The following is a 20,925-nucleotide window of genomic DNA, read 5'->3' as shown; positions in this document are numbered from 1 at the left end:
ATGTATGCAGGGTATCGGGCCGACCATCACTGCGCCAATGAGACGTTTTTTAAAGAAGCTGTGGGTATTTCTGGCTAGGCGATTGGGTGCCGTAGATCGTGAGTTCAAGGCCCGGTCAGGACACGAGTCAAAAAGTTGTCGTCCTTCGTCATTTGTGTTACTATATTATTTATCAGAAACAATAATCTACTCTGTAGGTAATACGCCTTCTAACTACACTAGTATACAGAAAGAAAGGTTGATTTCTGGTTTATGTAGACATTACCTTCCAGATGTAAAGAAATAAATCTCGCTTCCTTGACTAATCGATAAAATGAAACAGTTCTATTCAACACCGTTATAACAAGCTCAATGCTTTTATTTTAAATTGCATAAATTGAAAACAAGACTGTTTACCAATAAACGGAAATTAAATGAGATGTGTTGCGTTCACCTCTGTAAACTATGTGAACTATTTTGGAAATGTCTGCTATGTGAATGGGGCCGATTAATTTATGTTTACATGTACCAAATGAACCTATCAATTAGGCTGTTATTGTGCGACTGGTTGGAACCACGGGCATACCTAAGTAGTGTACCATATACATGTATTTTGGACGTATTTATCTGTATATCTAAGTAGAGTACTATATACATGTATTTTTTGACGTATCTATATATCTGTATATCCAAGTAGTGTACCATGTATATGTATTTTGACGTACTTACCCGTATATCCAAGTAGTGTACCATATACATGTATTTTGGACTTATTTATGTATCTGTATATCTAAGTTATGTACCATATATATGTAATGTCGGAACTAGGAAATATCTTAAGTAAAACAACGATTCACTTTTATCTTTTTTTCTTATTATTAGTTCTTGAATCTATTTTTCAATATCGCATTGATTTTCATGTTGACCAGTCAGACGCGCGAAATTTACCAGAAACAAGCCACTTTACGTTGCTAGCATTCCAATTAAATGACATCGACGGTCACAAACGATTTGTATTTTAGCAAACTATTAAAAATGAACCCCATACACACATGCACAAAACAAGGGAAGATAATTTTGTGACTCGTGCCCCGACAGGGCCTCGGACTCCGATCTACGACACTAATCGCCTAGCCAGAAATACATGTAGCTTAAAAAAGTTTCGCTATAAAACCCTTTTATTTATAAATATAGATCCCTTATTCTATATTGGTGTGGATGTCATCAACAGGTACATGTCCTAAATACTGGTGGTTATCTCTTACAACCCAACCACACAGATAGGTATGGCTGATGACTAGGTACCTTGAAAATATACCACAGGCACAAATGGGTGGCCGACAGACCAAAAGGAGTATATAATACAACTCTCACTATCCCTGTTACGGATTATATAATACAACTCTCACTATCCCTGTTACGGAGTATATAATACAAATCTCACTATCCCTGTTACGGATTATATAATACAACTCTCACTATCCCTGTTCCGGAGTATATAATACAACTCTCACTATCCCTGTTACGGAGTATATAATACAACTCTCACTATCTCTGTTACGGAGTATATAATACAACTCTCACTAGCCCTGTTACGGAGTATATAATACAACTCTCACTATCCCTGTTACGGAGTATACAATACAACTCTCACTATCCCTGTTACGGAGTATATAATACAACTCTCACTATCCATGTTACGGAGTAGATAATACAACTCTCACTATCCCTGTTACGGAGTATATAATACAACTCTCACTAGCCCTGTTCCGGAGTAGATAATACAACTCTCACTATCCCTGTTACGGTGTATATAATAAAATCTTACCAAAACTTACGTGGCGTTATATGTATGAAAACAAGGGCCCAATGGGCCCGAATAAACATAATTAATAATAGGTGTATCAGAGACCATCTATAAGATCCAAGGCCAATTTAACTCTTTTAAACTTAAATTATGATCAAGGTCATTCATTTGAACAAACTTACAAGGCTTCATCCAAGAAGGCTAAACCCCAAATATAAGGTCTCCGGACCTTTCAGTTATTGAAAATAAGTCATGGAAATATTTTTGCTTATTTGACTAATCTCACCTTGAAAGGTCACAATTGAAAAAACTTGGTAGCCCTTCATCCCAGCATGCTACAGACCCAATATCAACTCCCTGGGACTTTTGGTTATTGAGAAGAAGTCGTTTAAAGATTTCAGCCTATTTGATCCCTGTGAAGGTATTCATTTGAACAAATTTGGTAGCCCTTCATCCCAGCATGCTACAGACCAAATATCAACTCCTTGTGATTCTTGGTTATTGAGAAGTCGTTGTTTAAATATTTCAGCCTATTTGATCCCTGTGACCTTCAATGAAGGTCAAGGTCATTTATTTGAACAAACTTGGTAGTACTTCACCCCAGCATGTAACAGACCCAATATCAACTCCTTGTGACTCTTGGTTATTGAGAAGGCGTTTAAAGATTTCAGTCTATTTGATTCCTGTGACCTTGGATGAAGGTCAATTTCATTCATTTGAACAAACTTGGTAGCCCTTCACCGCAGCATGCTACAGGCCCAGTATTAGGTCTCTGGGCCTCTTGGTTATTGAGATGAAGTTGTTTAAATGGAAAAGTTTACACCGGACGGACGCACCCCGCACCACGGCATAAGCTCACTTGCCCTTCGGGCAGGTGAGCTAAAAATAAGGCAAACAGAAATGCATCTTGAGAAAGCCTCAGTTTATATTGCAACAACTACATTAGACAATCATGACACACACTCAGGCAGCCGTGAAACTGTAACTTTCTGTACTCCAAGTAGGTTCTTCAATGAATGAAATGTTACAAGATGAAGTTGTTCATTTCTTACGTGGAAACCTGGTGAAGTTATTTTTCTTTTGCACAGGTTCAAAAATTAAGTAATCGCAAAAGTAAGCCAAATTCCAACAACCTATTGTTCATTTCCTGGTCATTCTAATACTACACACATATGGTAATAATCAACTGTTCTTCAAACAACGTGTTACAATTTATAGACCTGGACTATGATTTTTGTTATTTTGAATTATTTTGCATGATCTTATTCATTAGCTGTTGTTACATATGGTTAAAATTTTATTTCATTTTGATATAATTCAAAATCCATGGAGCTTCATGGATGATAGTATGTGTGGCACTATAGCCCCACCTTTAAGGTAGCATCAATTTTACCAGAAAGCATTTGCCCATCTTCAACTTCTACACTTTATAAATTCAAAGTAAATAACTATTTTATTTCATCTTATACATAATGTGATATGTAATTCCTCCCAAGTGTTGTTCATTAAGAGATCAATATGACATAACACTTATCATCCGTGTGTTATGTGTAAGTTTTTCAGTCCAATATCACTAGTAGTAAGTATTTACAGAAAGATAAAAGATCCTTCTCTGTATCACATAAGATAACAATAATGCGTTCTTGGTATCCAGCGATGTAGTATTACTGGAAATCCTAAGGTTTTTTATCTGTAATGTGCCAGATTGAAACTTTTCAATATTAGCACACATTGAGAATTTTAAACAAGTTTTAAATAGATGTTAAAATGTTATAACTCCAGTTATAGATTTGATATTGTAATAATAATCCATGTTGACCTGCCATAATTGACCTTGATTTCATTACATTTTTAACAAAAAATTACATATATGGTGCTTATAATTAAAACAAATGTATGTACAGTTTACGATTCCTAGAGGTAGGTTACACAGTATAAATCAAACATTCATCTTCGTTGTTATATCAAGTAGTAAAAAAAAAAGTATAAAAACAATTGATAATAAAATAATAAGCTAGGCATTTGCTGAACACATCATTGAGATCAAAAATAAGATTACTACCAGTACATTATAAATCTCCACATACACCATACACCACACTGTGTCGTCACACTCACCAATCATTTCCTATCCATGTGGGAAAATGTTTGTTAATTTAGGGCATATCAAAAAAAATTATATCTTTCTGTCGAATTTCTCATTTGTACTTTACTAAATATGAGAAACGTATTCTGGTATGTGGCCAAATAAAAAGGGGAGTATTGGATCTCTGAAGTAATCATTTAACTGGGGACATATCTTATCTCGAGTGATCATAGTTATAACAATATTTTCATATATAATATGATCAACATATATTTGTATTTGGAAAATTTATAATTTCTATTTAATTAACAAGGCGAGGTGAAAATTTTGGTAAAAAATGTTTCTGAAACAAAGTACACTGCCAATAGTTAACATATCCTTGTCAATAAAAGTTTGAGATGTTATCATTAATATTAAAGAGGCTAGCCCGCAGAGAGATCAGAAAAATTGGCTAATAGAAAAAGATTTTTTACACATGACAGATCGTTGGAATTGTTGAGTTTTTCATTTTATTTTCCTTATAAAACGCTGAAAAGTGATATTAAAACCTCATTTTTTAAATATTATTTATTTAATCGCAACCCGCAATAAGTCCCCGCTATAAAGTGGAGTCTAATTTGATTGATACATCAAAGAAACAAGCACGTGCACAGTGCCGCAGTGATAACTTCAAAGGCAGGGGCAATTTTTCCGTTATATTCCATAAATTTCCCTCTCAGGTTGAGTTTTAAAACGTCTTTTAAATACATATTCTGTAATTGTTTTCAAGAAATGAAGTCGGAAAGCCTGTAATTTTGTCACATAGAAACGTGTACTGAAGTTTATTTAGTGATCGGAGATGTGCCGTTTACCGGTCCGTCTGCGGGTAAGCCTCTTTAAATCACAAACACCAGTATACTGTGTCAATACACAATCAATTAAAGTTTGAGTTGTTATCATAAATATTAAATCACAAACACCAGTATACTGTGTCAATACACAATCAATTCAAATATCAATTGTGTTGATACACAATTATTTTTTTTAAATCCCAATTGTGTTAATAATACACAATCACACAATCAGTTATTTCAAATCTCCATTCTTTTAATACACTTAATTTTTTTGTCCCCAATCATGTTAATACACTATCATTTTATATCCCAATTGTGTTAATACACAATCATTTTATATCCCAATTGTGTTGATAGACAATCAATTATCTCACATTTTTTTGTATATCCCAACATTTAAGTGGGGTGTGTACACAATTAGGTACAAGTGTTTGAATCAATATCAGAATTTATATGATGCATATACATGTTGAATTCATGTATTTCAAGTGTTTTTATCTTGTATTTATTCTTCAATAATCACACAGCTCTGTGGGAGTTATACGTTTTATAGTGTCTAATCCCTTTTCTACAATTTGCAAAGCTTATAACTTAAACACATTTTGTTCCAATTTTGTTGTCGTACATTTTCTAAACATCCACATATATCTTATGACATTTCTTTGCCTCCTTTTACACCGTTCTTTCATCCAGGAAAATAATCATAGCCTACTATATTACTAACAAGTCACTCAGAACAGTTTTTTTTTGGAAGAGTATCAACGCTAATCAACGATAATGAAACATAAGTCCGAATTCATTTACATGCTAAATATATATGGCAGATTTTTTTCAGCGAGATAATCTTTCAGAAAGTTTGGTAGCACTACAAAACTTGGAGTTGTCATTATTTTACATTTTTCTTCCAAATTATGTCGTCATCCAGAACTTGTCTCTCACAGCATTCTGATTGCAGAATGAGTTACAGACTTCGAAGTGCTACATCATTTAAAAACAACATACAGACTTCATTATACTGTCAAATCACACACACTTAAGCACAGGAGTGCAATGGAAGGCATTCTTCTATAAGAGTTCAAGCTTTATCTGTTGAACAGTTCAAAATCAAACAAGCACAAATGCCATCCCATCAAATTATTTTTGTTTTGAATTGCTGATGGTTGTCAAGACAGCAAAAACAAATTACTGACACACAAGGCCAAGAGTAGTAGAACAACGTTACAGAATGGAATGTAAACAGAAATCAGCCCTTATATTTTTTATATTTGCTCAATCAGGATAGCAGAATTGACACATTACTAACAAATGGTCCATAAGGTATATATGCATGAAAATTAGTGGGGAATTTTGTATACCCTTTGGTCAGAAATGGCCAATCTGAAAGCTTTCTACTATGGTTTACGTAAAATCACTCTTAAATTACATGCTCAACTTTTCATTCATTATCATCAGGTAATGACTGTCTGTGGGTGTGTTAACAAATCTTTCGAAACTGACACACATTCAATGAACACGTATATTGAGGACAATAAAACTCCTAACTACAAAGTAACACCAATAGTCTGATGGACTTTAGATAACAAAAACATCCGTCCTGATGACCAATTTGTAAGGGAGATAAACAGTTACTAGTTTTTCTATCTGATGAGTGCCGACACCCTTAAAAGCCTGTGGTCATTGAAGAATTGGTTTAAAACCCAATAAACATGAGAGTAAAGCTTTTCAGAGATTTTTTCGGGAGTAATAATGAGCTTAAATCCCAAATGAATGATTAAAAAAAACTACATTTTTGTAGAGGATTTTGACAGAGAAACATCAGATATGGAAGGCGTGGAAGTTGGGAGGCATTCAGATATACCATCTGACATCGCCTTTTACCACAATCTCTAAATAAACCATGAATACTGTAAATTGTTATACAACCCCAGTAGATAGCGTCTTACTAAGTCTACCACACCCACACAATACCATTGCACAGCAACTATGCACTTTCCTCTCAAACTTACTTTACAGTTAAAAATATATAAAACTATAATGAGCAAATATACATCGAATACTAAAGTATTAACATACAACAAAAATATGTTAACATGTCAAAGACCTACACAGCATAGTTTTACTGAATAATTTCCATACAACCCTTCAAACAAGGGGAGGTAATTCAAATAATCCTGCTCACATAAATCAAGTACAATGGCCATTCAGATTCTGCCTTATGATTAACAAAACAAGTCCCTTAACATGCCTACATAAATGTCATTTCTATATTATAACATCTTTAAAATAACATCATCTTAATGCACCAAATTCAACATAACTACAACCTGGGTTTCACAAAGCTTCCTAACTTACAAATTTGCGTAACTTGCGTAACTTTTGCATATTAAATAAAGTCAAATTTACGAAATACTAAGCCTTTCACAAATCTTTAAAACTTACAACCATCCCTAACTATGTCAAATTCACCATCTTAACTTACAAAATCAAAATAATATTGTATGAAATCAGATAATGATGTACACAAATACAAACTTTTATAAGAGACCTACTCTGCCTTATACCTCTGTGTTGTCTGTTTTTTTCAGGTGACACAAAAAATGTGTTGTTACCGTTTGTTTACTGCATGATAAACAATACCCAATTGGAATTTTACAGAAAATTTGATTTACGATTATGAAAAATGATTTGGTCTCAAGGTACAAAACACCTTTTTAAAAAGGACTTGCGAAATGTACAAATTTTGCGTAACATTTTCATAAATATTTAAGTTATGAAGTTTTGTGAAATGTGCAACAAACAACACTACCAAATGCATCCATTGATTCTACCTAATGTATGTATATTAAACAAATTAAAAGTCTTAATTATATTCTCCAACATTGGCGGAACTAGCAAATAGTATCCTGATGTAATTTCGATTTGGTACAATGTTCATGAAATGTTAACAAGGAACTTATAAAGTAATATGTTGAGAAGTTCTATGTTACACACACTACTACCAAACAGGTGGGGTTCATATTAAAAAGGATATGTTCACACCCAATGATTTATTTCTGCTATACAGACATCATTGCTTCAATTCTTCTGGAAAACAATACTTCAAAGAGTTTTTTCTTTCAATTTAATGATAATGACACTAGCTGATATTAGCAGAAACATATTTCTAAGGTCGAAGATCTTTTTGTTTTGAAAACAGATGATTGTATACAAAAGAAATATATCCACACTGATTCCTTTACACAAAACCAGTAGAACTCGCTCACAAGGATTTGACCCAAACATTTGAAGATAAGAAAGCAGGGAATTTATCAGTTATGCTAATGCTACCCTTCATGATGTCTATGGTGGTCATAATTTTCTCTGTATACAGTAGAAAAGTGGTGGGACACTCTACCTTAACAGGAAAATAACTTATGAAGGCCTGTATACAATAGAAAAGTGCTGGGACACTCTACCTTAACAGGAAAATAACTTATGAAGGCCTGTATACAGTAGAAAAGTGCTGGGACACTCTACCTTAACAGGACAATAACTTATGAAGGCCTGTATACAATAGAAAAGTGCTGGGACACTCTACCTTAACAGGAAAATAACTTATGAAGGCCTGTATACAGTAGAAAAGTGGTGGGACACTCCACCTTAACAGGACAATAACTTATGAAGGCCTGTATACAATAGAAAAGTGCTGGGACACTCCACCTTAACAGGAAAGTAACTTTGTATGAAGGCCTATATGCAAGGGAAAGTGGTGTGATAAAGTGTCTTAACACAATAATTACTAATGAACGCCGGTATACAGGAGGAAATATACATATATACTTGGCATATACCAAGAGCTGCATACAGTTGACAAGTATTACTCTACCTTAATTACCAATACAAAATACTGGCTTTTATATCATTAGACACTATGACACGCCTGTGCCTCACACAAATGTTTTAGACTGTCTCCATTGAGGCAAATCCGTTTTACACAAATTTTATATAACTATCATATGACTGAATAGCACGACACCTGAATGGAAAATCTGGCTATTGTTGAGTATAGATAACTACAAGGAATGGAAAAGTATGGATAATCATGTTAGATTCATCTGATTAGAGCATGGAACAGGTGTCATACATTGTATTCATCATGAGGATATACCTTATTGCATATTAATTACCTAATTAAAAGATGGCTTAACGACATATATATTACCTAGTAAAATCACTGCATGATGACAACAGAGTTACACAGGAAACAAGAGAACACTACACTGTATATTCCATCATCAATTATAAAACATTCAGTTTTCTTGATAGCACAGTACCTCACTACTTTGAAAAACAAATAGGAAATTCTTGACAAAACACTTAAGCAAGCACAACTATATTAGATTAAGTTCTTACTGTCACAAATGAAAGAGCTACAAATATTATAAAACCATATTAATTTATTGTTTTTATCATGATTTCATCAATCCATATGATAACTAATACTGGTAAGATACATACAGCTATGTAAATAAAACTTCTTACATTATGGGTTTATTCCATAGTATCCCAACTTGCAGTGTTTATTTATAAGCTTATCTTTGGAAAATAAATACTTGTAATTTATAACTATAGAAAACATGGTAATTTCTGTCCATATCTTGCCAAGTAAACAAAATTCCACAATTGATAAGTATACTTCTAGTATATTTCTACTTTGACAAGCCAGATTATCAGAAAAGAGCAAAACACCAATATTTGGTTTCTGAATGACAATGATTCTACAGAAAGTTCTTATATTAAATAACATATATGACCATTAACCATAAAATTTATTTGAGCATGTCAGGTTATTAACATAAAATGAACTTATCACCGGTAAAAACATGCTACAGGAACATCGGTCATAGCTATGGCTTTTAAAATGGAACAAATCACATATCAATTATAAAAAGAAAAGATAAAAATTTTAACTATTCAGAGGATCGTGGTCAACTGTCCTCCAAATCAAAACCAGAGGTCTGTAGCTTCATCACATGTTGGTACATCTTGAGGGCAGGGACCTAATTTGATTGACAAGCCTGTTAGTACATCGCTCCTCTTCATCAACAGTAGGGACTGTCCATCAATCTCCTGTACATAAATGTGTAATTGTCCAGTCATAGTTTACTCATCAATTATTGGTGAAATAATAAATCTACTTAACAAGCAAAAACAATGCAACTTTCTTGTCATAACTATAGACATTTACACTTAAACTAGCAACATTTTTGTTTTAATATTATGTCAATTTTCTTCAAATCTACTGCAACATGACCTACTGTATTGTTTCTGTTATCAAAGCCGTTAGGTAATACTCTTGTTTTCAAGGTCCAAACTATTATGACTTTCCCTTTACTGTACAACAATACCTGTTTAATACTTATTATTGTCTTCAGTTTAAAACAATTATATGCATTTTTAATACCAAATTAGGTTTGATTACATATGAACTTTAACACACATCATCATATGGTTTTAACCAGTATATATCAGCATTGCCACATGTTAACAACTACTTATACTAACCTGTTCTTTAAGAGCCTCTGCCTGCTCCCGAAATCCTACATTCACAAAAAAGTGCACAACATCTTCCACTTTCCACTTTGAGGCATCTGGATACTGGCCATTATCAATACTGGTGTTTGTTTTCTCATTTTTATCACCCTTTTTTCCCTCTAGATCCAAAGATTTCTTCCTTCCCTCTGCTGTTTTACGTTTCCTTGGAAGAGGTTCAATTCTATGAAAAAAATAATGTAATGATCTGTGAAAATGCTCAAGGAACAGTCAAATATCTACTTTGATGCACACATAAAATATTTTCATATCGATTCTGCAGTTTACAGAAATCTGATTTTTTTTCACAAAATGTCCAAAATGGACAGACGATTTTATTTCCTTACTTTTCTTCTTCCTCGTCTTCCTCCGAGGCTGGAGAATCACAGGGTGTGGGTAAACAGGAGGCACCTCCCCCATCTGTAACACCCAAAAACAGGAGGGTCAAAACATAGTAGTGGGGAATTTTGTCATAAATGAGCAAGTTTTCTACTATAGTTTTACATACCAAACAATTTCAGGCCTTATGTTGTACATACAAATTACACACTCTGATGTGGTGTCAAACATCTCATTAGCTGGATGTTAATCTCACAAAATCTGGCGATATTTCTATATCAAAATCTAATAGTTATAATTAAAACAACAGCACATGTATGAATGAATATTTAACCTATTTCATACTATGACCTTGGCAATACAATACCATAGTTACCACACAATGTGCCCATCAATATATATATATATATTGCTGCTAACTAGAATTACCAACAAATGCTGTTTCACTGTCCTGTATTAAGTCCCGAGTTAGAGGTTGTGTTGGTCTCCTGGGCTTAATGCAGGAGAAACACAAAAATTATACTTGATCTTGACCACCTATGTCTAAATCTAAAGTTTTTAAATAAAGTCTGATTTGTGGAACTATTTTATGAAAATGAATTACGTAGTATGAAAATGTAACAGCTTTGACATAATATTAATCCCCTGAGTTCTACCTTCTGCCACAGAAAGAGACAACACAACCAGCTCTCTTGGTCCTTTTGATGCCTTTCACACCATTCACCAAAAATAATTCATTCCAAACCCGGTAAGTAATAGTTAACCTCACAGTAAGCCTGAAACCAAATATTAGAACTCTAGTACAATTATAAAGGAGTTTACTGATGCCTTTCAACACCTGCATCAAAACCTCAACCTTTGGAAACCGATGCTAATGCAGATGCCGACACTTGTGTGACAACATATAAGCTCCCCCTCTCTTCCAGAGGCAAGCTAAAAATTGAACAAAAAGTATTGTTTCATAATTTCATCTGGATGCTCATGCCTGAAAACTTTACCTGTGACTTGACTGTCATCCATGACATTGGATTCTTGCAAGTCTTCTCCCTCTGAAGATGTTTCCATGTTTTTTTCCAGCACACATTTACTACAGACCCAGTTACCTAGACAAACAATAACACAATACAACAGATTTGGAACAAAATATATCTCAATGTTGATATGATCCTATTTACCTGTAATAAACAGAGTACAATTTGAGGTGTGTTTTTATCAAATTATGAGAAAAGATACTTCACAATTGACCTGAATCCACATAATCTGGTCATATTCTTAATAACTTAATTCCAAACAGTGCACAATATTTACCTAAAGGTTTCTTCTCCAGTGGAGGGTTATGGCAGTTCATGTGGTATCCCTTGTCACAGGCATCACAAAATAACATCATTTCCTGAAATCAAGAAACCAATTTGTCCGGAAATCATCACTTAAATCACGAATCATTTCACTTTCTGGGAGTTATTTGAAAAAGAAAAGTAAATGATATATTTAGACAACAGACATTTCCAAGCTGTATGGTGTAGTGTCCTAGTACAGTCAGCTTAAAATCATTAATCAGAATATTGTTTAGAGAGCTTTTCAATACTGTAAGATTTTTGTTATCTCATGAAATTAAAATTATCTCCCTTTGACCAGGACTACACCAATGTATGTTTTTAGTTGGAACAAAATAATGTTTGGTTCATCACTTACAGGGTCACCCGAATCCTCGCACACGAAGCAGGTCTTGCAGTCGATGCATTGCCATGGCGATTCCAGTGCACGCCTAGCCAGACTTTCACAGTAACCCATACAGGAGGGATGGGCTGTTAAGATATCAAAGATATTCAGGTTATTTTATACACGAGGTTCTCTTGTCTCATCCTTTTAATACTACTGGTTTAATATTGAATCTAGAAGGACAGATGCTACTAATCTCCTCATAGACCAAATAATTCTTTAACAATTATCTCTTGACAAAACCATTGAGACTACAATGAGGAATCACAATTTATACAAACTTGAACAGGTTTTTATCATAACAGTGACCATTTGGACCTCAGACATGTCAGAATCAACAGAAAGCCAGTAAATAAACAAGTCTGACTACAAATTAATCAAATGCTACAGGTTTGCTTAAACAGATTGTGGAAATCGAAAATTTAATAAATAAATGATTCCATTAAGTATTCTTAAGACTTATTTACAACTTACAGTTATCCATTTGTACATCAGGACTGTTTGGAATAATCTGTGTTAGTGTTAGGTTCAAAAATATTTCTAGTAAAATTTGGAGCAGGCTGACACTTTGCTGTCTATGATAAATGCTGTCCTATAAACACAGGTCAGAAGACTGATGTATCACACTACAAAACTGTTCTCCAACGTACGAGGTATTTACCTGTCGCTTTGCACTCCTTGCATGTTAATAGTCCTTCAGAAAAGGAGGCACTGCTTGTAGCCTTCAAACAATAGTCACAAATGGAGGCCTCTTCATCATCAGAGTTGTTTTTTTTCTTGACAGATTGAGTCTCAAAGTCTGGTCCATGCGTCTTCCTGAACTTCTGAAAAAATTAAAATTGGTTAACATATGACTTTTCTTGATAAAGTCTTGAATACAAAATTTAATTTCAATAACATAAATGAAGTGATTTACTTTCATTATGTAATGCGAGAATCTAAACATGACAGAATTCAACATTCATACAAGATCTCAGCACACAGCATCCCTTAATCATCATTTTTAGTTAAATAACTAAATAACTAAATAACTTAATTGCATAAACTACAAGACATGATTGGAGTCTTGTAACTCATATGAAACAAAAACTTGTTTATATCTTTGTCTTGATAAACTCCTGTATACATATTATATATAATCACATGTGTCTGATGGTTAACAGGAATGGGATGATATAGGTAAACATTTTTTATGACATTTTTTTTAGAAATAAATTGCAATCTCTATTAATCTGCATGGCAAGCACGTTTGATTTAAATATTCTGAGAAAAAATCTAAAGGTAACTAGTAATAAACAATAACATGTTGCAATATTCTAATGAAGAAATGTTGATTATCCATGAAAGCCCATTTCAGATAATCTATGCACGTAGATACACTGAATTGACTGATATGGTATAAAATATTAAGTTATGTGCTAAAATTTATGAAAGTTTCTGTCCAAATAACAACTGCCTCATTGCCTCATGTTCATCCCTATGAGAAGGGTTGGGGTTCTTGACCCTGTCCCAGACACATCAGAATCCATTAAAATGACACCAGAAGATTTTAGAACCAAGATTTGTCTGGTGCAGGATTTATTTGCGTAAATTTCATTGAGAAAATAGTACATATAAAATTTCGAAATGGGATCAACTCCATTTTCATAATAAATAAATATTATATAATTATTGATCAACTTGGTTTTATATACATGTTTGTCAACTAAATATTTTTTTCACAATTTAATTAAAAGGACAATGCAGTAAATAAGTCACCCAACAGATTTGAAATTTGTCAAAAATACAAAGAATTAATCCATAAAATAATTGGACATCAAATGTTTGAAAGACCAACTGTATTTGACAACTGAATAGTTGCATTTATTTGGTTGCATAAATGCAAGTGAATTCAGAAATACTAGTTTTATTAAGCAATATCAGAAGTTCAGTGCAAATGAACCAATGCAGCATGCCCCAAGTAAGGTAAATCATGCCTTGAACGACGAGTTTCAGTGAACAAAGCTCCGACAAACTTATTCTTTAATGCAGATCAAAGGTCAAAATGTAGGTCAGTGACCTTACTGACCTACTTTTGGTATACGCATGCCCCAACGTGAAGTTTCAGTGAAAAGTAGGGATGAGTTCGAGTCATGACAATTTTTCCAATGATATAGCTACAAAGGTCAAAATGAAGGAGTGACTTACCTATGCCCCAGTTACAGTGATAAGAAGTATTATTATAAGAGACCAGACAAACTTTTTGTTTGATGTAGGTCAAAGGTCAAAATAAAGGTCAGAGTGACCTACTTTTGAAACATGACACAACACTTTCTCCTAATTGAACCCATGACTTAAGTATGAAGTAACAGCGACAAGTATATGAGATAGAAACTGGAAAAGATTAAGTGCAGAAAGACGGACACAAGTCAAAACAAAACTGTAAGTCCGAAGTGAGAATAATCATATCCAGAAAGGTCAGGTCTCTAAATTTGATTCATTCACCGAACAATTAGATTAAAACTTCCATAGAAATTTGGAATGGTCTTAAACTAGATGATCAAATTCTTATTTGATGAGATTTGTTGCTGTTGATCACTCCAACTGAAAGCTATAGGAGATTGAGGGGCTAGGCTTCCTTGGAGATTAAGAACTTGGATTATGGTTGTACTGAAGGAAAGAGACATGTAAAAGTAGAGAGTATATGTATAAGGTCACCTTTCTAGCTCAGACTAGCAGGAATTTCCATTTAACCTAATGGTAGGATGTTTGCCTTGAGAGCGAAAGGTCGCTAGTTCAAAGCCTAGCACCAGCAGGGTATTTTTCATTCCTCCTTCCTATTACAGATTTGGTGCTGTTGACCACACCAAGTGAAAGCTATATATAGGAGATTGAAAGGCTTCATTGTAGCAGAACTGGGCTGGGATGAACGCTGGCGAGCAGGTAGCTCAATTGGTACAGCATCTGGCTAGTGTTCTGAGGTCTCGGTTTGAACCCCGGTCTGGCCATGCATTTTTCCTCTCCCATTACATATAGCGCCCAAATAAATACCCACGGCGGTGGTAAAGGGTCTCGTGTCTTCGGGGGCAAAGACTTTGCTGAAGGAGGAAAGGAATATAGCTGAACTGGGCTGGAATGAACACTGGCGAGCAGGTAGCTCAATTGGTAGATTTTGGTTTGTTTTTGTTTAACGTCCTATTAACTGCCAGGGTCATTTAAGGACGTGCCAGGTTTTGGAGGTGGAGGAAAGCCAGAGTACCCGGAGAAAAACCACCGGCCTACGGTCAGTACCTGGCAACTGCACCCAATTGGTAGAGCACGCAGCTAGTGCTCATAGGTCACGGGTTCAACCCTGGTCTGGCCGTGCATATTTTTGCTCTCCTTTTAGGATGTATACTTATGTGTTACTTGTTGTATTCTCTATCGAAAACCAGACAGTCAATAATTGTGTTAAACAAATGTTATAATTTGAAATTAAAACCTGCAAGGACACAGGAAAGAAGAAGTTATTAAGTGGTGACCATGTTGCAGTGTTTTGGGCCTCCTTTGATAGTTTGTAGGCTCTGGGTTCAAATCCCTTCTTGACTGTCGAACATTTTCCCCATTTCAGTTACCGAATTTTTTTTCCTGACATAAATTGAAATGTGCTTTTTTTGCAAATATCAAAATGTTGTTTACAAAATGTGTTTATCTATAAAAAAAAAAGGTAAATAATATACATTGTTTTCTGTTTGTTCAATCAACACAAACAACCCGTTTTATAATAATGTACCCCGCAGATACAAAACAAGTGATCAATTATTCTTTTACGATTACTCAAACTAATTAACATATACCATCATTAAAATAACAATTATACCTAATCCTATTTTACTCAGATCATTCTATGATGAGCACAAAAGTTCTAATGGCGCTACAATCAGCTTAATGTGTATGTTATCATTGACCATACAAATGACGTCAAAGTGCGTAATGCATATTAAAATTGACGCCATTTGCCTCATGGCACTTCTATTAGATCTATCATCTGCAAAAAGTAAATTGTCACTTGCACAGAAAATCATTATTATAACACGCCAATTAAGTACATTAAGTTACAAATCTAAACATATTAATTATTAACCTTGCGCTTTGACGGAGGACGTCCGCGTTTAAATTTCGGACTTGTAACTGAATTCGCCGTCTCAGTTTTCTCCGTTTTGTCGGGCTTACTGGACGTCGCTGTCGCAACTTGCTGTTTTTTCCGTGCTGCGGTTTTAGACTTGTTTTCACCTCCCTTATTTAACACGTAGTTTCCATTCGACAATTTTTTCAAGCTTCCGTTGTCAACTTCCCTCCCAATCGCAATGAGAAGTTGATTTTTCGTCAGGTGACTCTCCGTTTCGGCCGTGAGCCATTTCTCAATATCTTTCGCTGACGCACCTAAGTCTTCGCTCCCCAGTTCCAATAAAGCTTTGATTGCCATTCGAATGTTTTTGTTCGTACAGTTGGAATTAAGAAGTTTTCTTCCAAAAGGCTTCTTTTTCCATTTAGAAGCATTCCTGTAACTTACATTGCTTTTATAATCTACTTTAACTACAATACCCAAATCGACGAGCTTCTCCAACTGAGCTTCCGTATCCAAGTGTTTAGTGCCATATCTGCGTAAAGCCATGTGGCAGATTCGATTCAAATCTGGCCGTGCTTTTCGCATCCGCAGCTGATCTATTATTTGCAAAATCGTGTCCCGATCTTTTACAGACGTCATTTTGTCTTCGGATTCCTTTTCCGTCGATGTATTGGCGTTTGTATCGATGTTTTCAAAGTGATCGGTGTCTTTCTTCGCCTGAACTTCCATCGTGCGCATGCGTACAAATGAAAGCACAAAGAATTATGGGATACTATGAGGCCTAAAATGGGAGTCTTATTAAAATAATAGCGTACCCCTAATCAATATGTTACGACACTTAAATCGTTTATACCATGTCATTTTAATCAAAACAATGTCTTTGTCATATTTCTATATTTATTTAACATATAATATTGATCAATTTGTGGTAAATTACTACATAAAATAATTTGTTAAAGAAAAAAAGGTAAATTTATTTACAATTGAATTTCATTTATTTCCCTTGCAATGCCCCATGGTTTAACAGTATGAAGTAGGCGTGGCCTATTTCTAAATTGAAAGTATGTACTGAAAGGTGTACAGTATATGTCGCGACAGTACTGTATATTTTATGTGTCGTTATGCTTCATATCGGAGTTTGATCTCCTTCGAAGAGACGTTCATACTCAAGATACACATATGATACATTGGCCAATACTACGTGTACTATTGCGTCAAGTATAAATAAATTAAGTGACTGTTTAAACAGGAACGGGATTATGTTTCAATCACTGGTCCTGCATTAACGTTGTTATCAATGCACGGCAGGCACACCAGGATCATTTATATATGTGACGGGTTTTCTACCAACACGTATAGTCCAATACGCGACATGTTTAAGCTACGATATTTCACAGAGCTGTGCATTATTAAATTAATGTCTATTTAGCCGGCATTCAAAAGGTAGCGAGGCGCGACGTTTACTATAACTTTAACCTTCAACCATTGCGACATCACCGATAAGTCGCCGTTCCCACTCGTTGGTCATCTATCGCGTACCATCTTGGCGTCGACTACTAAACTATCGCACAGCTAAATGTGCGTAGATGGAAAGTTATTAATGTGTAAACGGAATTGCGTCGCTAACTTAAATATCCAGATTCAGCGCACCATCCACGTGCAATGGTGCACAAGGTTTCGCAACTGTATGTCTTTTGTATATAGCGGTATCGCTTTCGTAACTATAGGCATACCGGGAATGCGCCGAAAGTTTACCAGTATACGTAAGCGCCTGTGCAACGGTATAGCTATAGGTTTACACACGTATAGCGCGATCACACTGAAACGCGATTTAAACAGCGGATAGCGCGTTCATCACATTCCACGCGGGCTAGCAACTAGATTGCGATCTGGGATAAAATTATACGCAAAGCATACGGATAATACATTTCAAGCGTAATTAACGCGCGTATCATTTTCGCAAAGTTAACGTAAACAAAAATCTTATCGATAGCAGAGACGAAGCGTATCGCGCTCGTGTACGCATGTTCATACGTACTCATTAAAGAGGAGATGCTCATCTCGTCGCCTCCGATTTCATTTCATTCGAAGCAATCTTCTTAATTGCTTATACAAATCGCGCCAGCGCTCGATCACATTGGGGGTCAAAGGTGAATCGTATCGCCTCTCGGCGATTAATTACAATTCATCAAAACTACCAATGCGTAGGAAACGATCGGACATCGCGTCCGTACCAACAGCCAAACTAAATACGAATGTTCATCGTGCAATGCCCCCGCTTATGCATAATACACGTGACGTCATCTGCCGGATAAAAATAGCAATGCATAGTAGACATGAAACACGCATTACAGAGATAAACGTGCTTCGGGTACACACATCATAGTGAACGCTCGACATGGTCAAAATACCAAATGCATCAGAGACGGGACATGTCGATCGCATTTGCGTACGACCACATCCGTCCACAAATGAGTTAATTATGGTGGCTCGTTAGGGCCAAATATCAAATCTCGCATTAATTCTTGCGTTTTCGACGCGAGAATGCGAAAACGCGACGGCTAGGGAGCGAAAACGCAAAATGTGAAAGAGAGGAAACGCGAGAATGCGAAAACGCGAGATTAATCTCGCACTTTAGCCGTCGCGATTCCGCTCCCTCACTGTCGCGTTTTCGCTCTTTCGCATTCTCGCGTTTACGCTTCTTCGCCATCGCGTTTTCGATCTAAAGTCGAGAGAGCGAGAATGCGAGATTTAATATTTGGCCCTAACGAGCCACCAAAGTTAATACACATTGCAACTATACGCATACGCAACGTTGTGAAAATGCTGCATATCGCATACTACGCATCGCGTCTGTTTACATGCATGCTTACTACCGCATAAAATGGATGAGGTGCGTAGCGTCGCGTGCACATGTACTCAACGGATAACGCGCTTCCCGTTTGTACCCGTGTACACACATTAAATGGAAACGCGCTTCGCGTGCACGTATAATATTTGTGTACATGTTTCAGAGACGAGACGAGACGCATGGACCGCCACATTGATCAGAAGTTACTAAGCTTAGCGTCCGTACTACCATTTAATCCATTAATTATATCCTGGGTGAGACGCATAGCTTTGGCGCATAACACACTGACGACTTAAAGGGGCATTCCTTCGTTTGAATAAAGTTTAGGTCGTCAAAATCAAACTTACTGGAAAATACGTATTTTTTTCCAAGTAGTAAAGGTTATAATTTTTACATTAATACGTCATTTTTATTCTCAAGATAAACCAAAGTTCTTCGAGTATTAAGTCCTAAACATTCTTAATCCGAAGTATCACTATTACCGCACAGACATACGGTATTTGTCAACAATACTCCTTTTCCTGCACATTTCGGCGTTAATTCCATTACTTGTAGACAAAAACCCTCATATAATCATCGTTCGGACATACCTTTCATCAATAGAAATTGTGCATGTTTCTAATGTCCGAAAGAAAGGAATGCCCCTTAAATAACAACCACTGCCAAAACACCAATTAACGCTTGTAGCAAAGACACGACGCTTCGCGTCCACGTACAAACACATTTTGGAGTGTTTACACCGGACTTGTCTGTACATAAAAAGACGCATCTCACTTGACAATGAACACATCCACAGGCCCATCAAATTCGAGTCGACAATGCGCGTTACAGAAATGAAACGCGCCGAAACGGGAGCCTATCAGTTCACCACCTTACAGCCAACACTTCCCTACGAGATGAAACACGAACGTGTTCAATCAGGTTTTAGTAAATATTATCCGTCCATAGTAGTACAAACGCGCTTGCTAATTGTTGGCCGAATTTTCTAGTATTTGGGCCGATAATAGGCGTTCATCTATTTCTTACAAAAGGATGCACCATTAAATTATTCGATTGTATCTTCCCTCCCCTATGGTGTTCCGTTTGGGCCAAACCAATATCGCTCCTTCGCTCCTTCGACCTAAACGCAAAGGAGCGAAAACACGATGGCGAAGGAGCGAAGTTCGATCGCTCCTTCGCCATCGTGTTTTCGCTCCTTCGCGTTTAGGTCGAATTAAAGGAGCGATATTTGAATCCCCAGAGCGCTAAGTATCTTCGTCAGCCAAGGTTTCTGAATGCGTTACACCCCACGAACGTGAACGTGGAGAGGCAGAGAACGAAATGTCAAAATGATAATCAGCAATTTTCGTCAGACATAAATACCAGGTTCTTGAATTTCATCGCCCGGATATCACTCGCGCCTGTCTGGTGGGGTACTACAGTTCACTTAGGCTAGAAAATGAAACTTAGGTTTCATATCAGTTGGATATATAGAGGATATCTAACAGTGTCTTCAGTAATACCAAATATATTTCACGAGTGGGGCTCATATTTTGATATTTTTCACGAGTGCGCAGCACGAGTGAAAAATATCTAAATATTAGCCACACGAGTGAAATATATTTGGTATTACTGAAGACACTGTTAGATATTCTGTTTATTACATTTTTTATC

General features: G+C 35.7%; 1 protein-coding gene across 1 annotated transcript; it reads right to left on the bottom strand.

The window, feature by feature from the left end:
• Window positions 1-5,105: 5,105 nt before the first annotated feature.
• LOC117325417 (histone acetyltransferase KAT6B-like) lies at window positions 5,106-17,150 on the bottom strand. Its single transcript, XM_033881602.1, is given in 9 exon segments — window positions 5,106-9,741; window positions 9,743-9,814; window positions 10,250-10,460; window positions 10,624-10,696; window positions 11,614-11,718; window positions 11,924-12,005; window positions 12,308-12,420; window positions 12,996-13,158; window positions 16,437-17,150. Coding segments are annotated over 9 exon segments (1,602 nt in total). The 3' UTR covers window positions 5,106-9,672.
• Between the last annotated feature and the right edge of the window lie 3,775 nt (window positions 17,151-20,925).

This window comes from Pecten maximus, chromosome 4, assembly GCF_902652985.1.
Source record: "Pecten maximus chromosome 4, xPecMax1.1, whole genome shotgun sequence".
In the NCBI taxonomy this organism is placed as follows: domain Eukaryota; kingdom Metazoa; phylum Mollusca; class Bivalvia; order Pectinida; family Pectinidae; genus Pecten; species Pecten maximus.
This window is presented reverse-complemented; position numbering and strand designations above follow the sequence as displayed.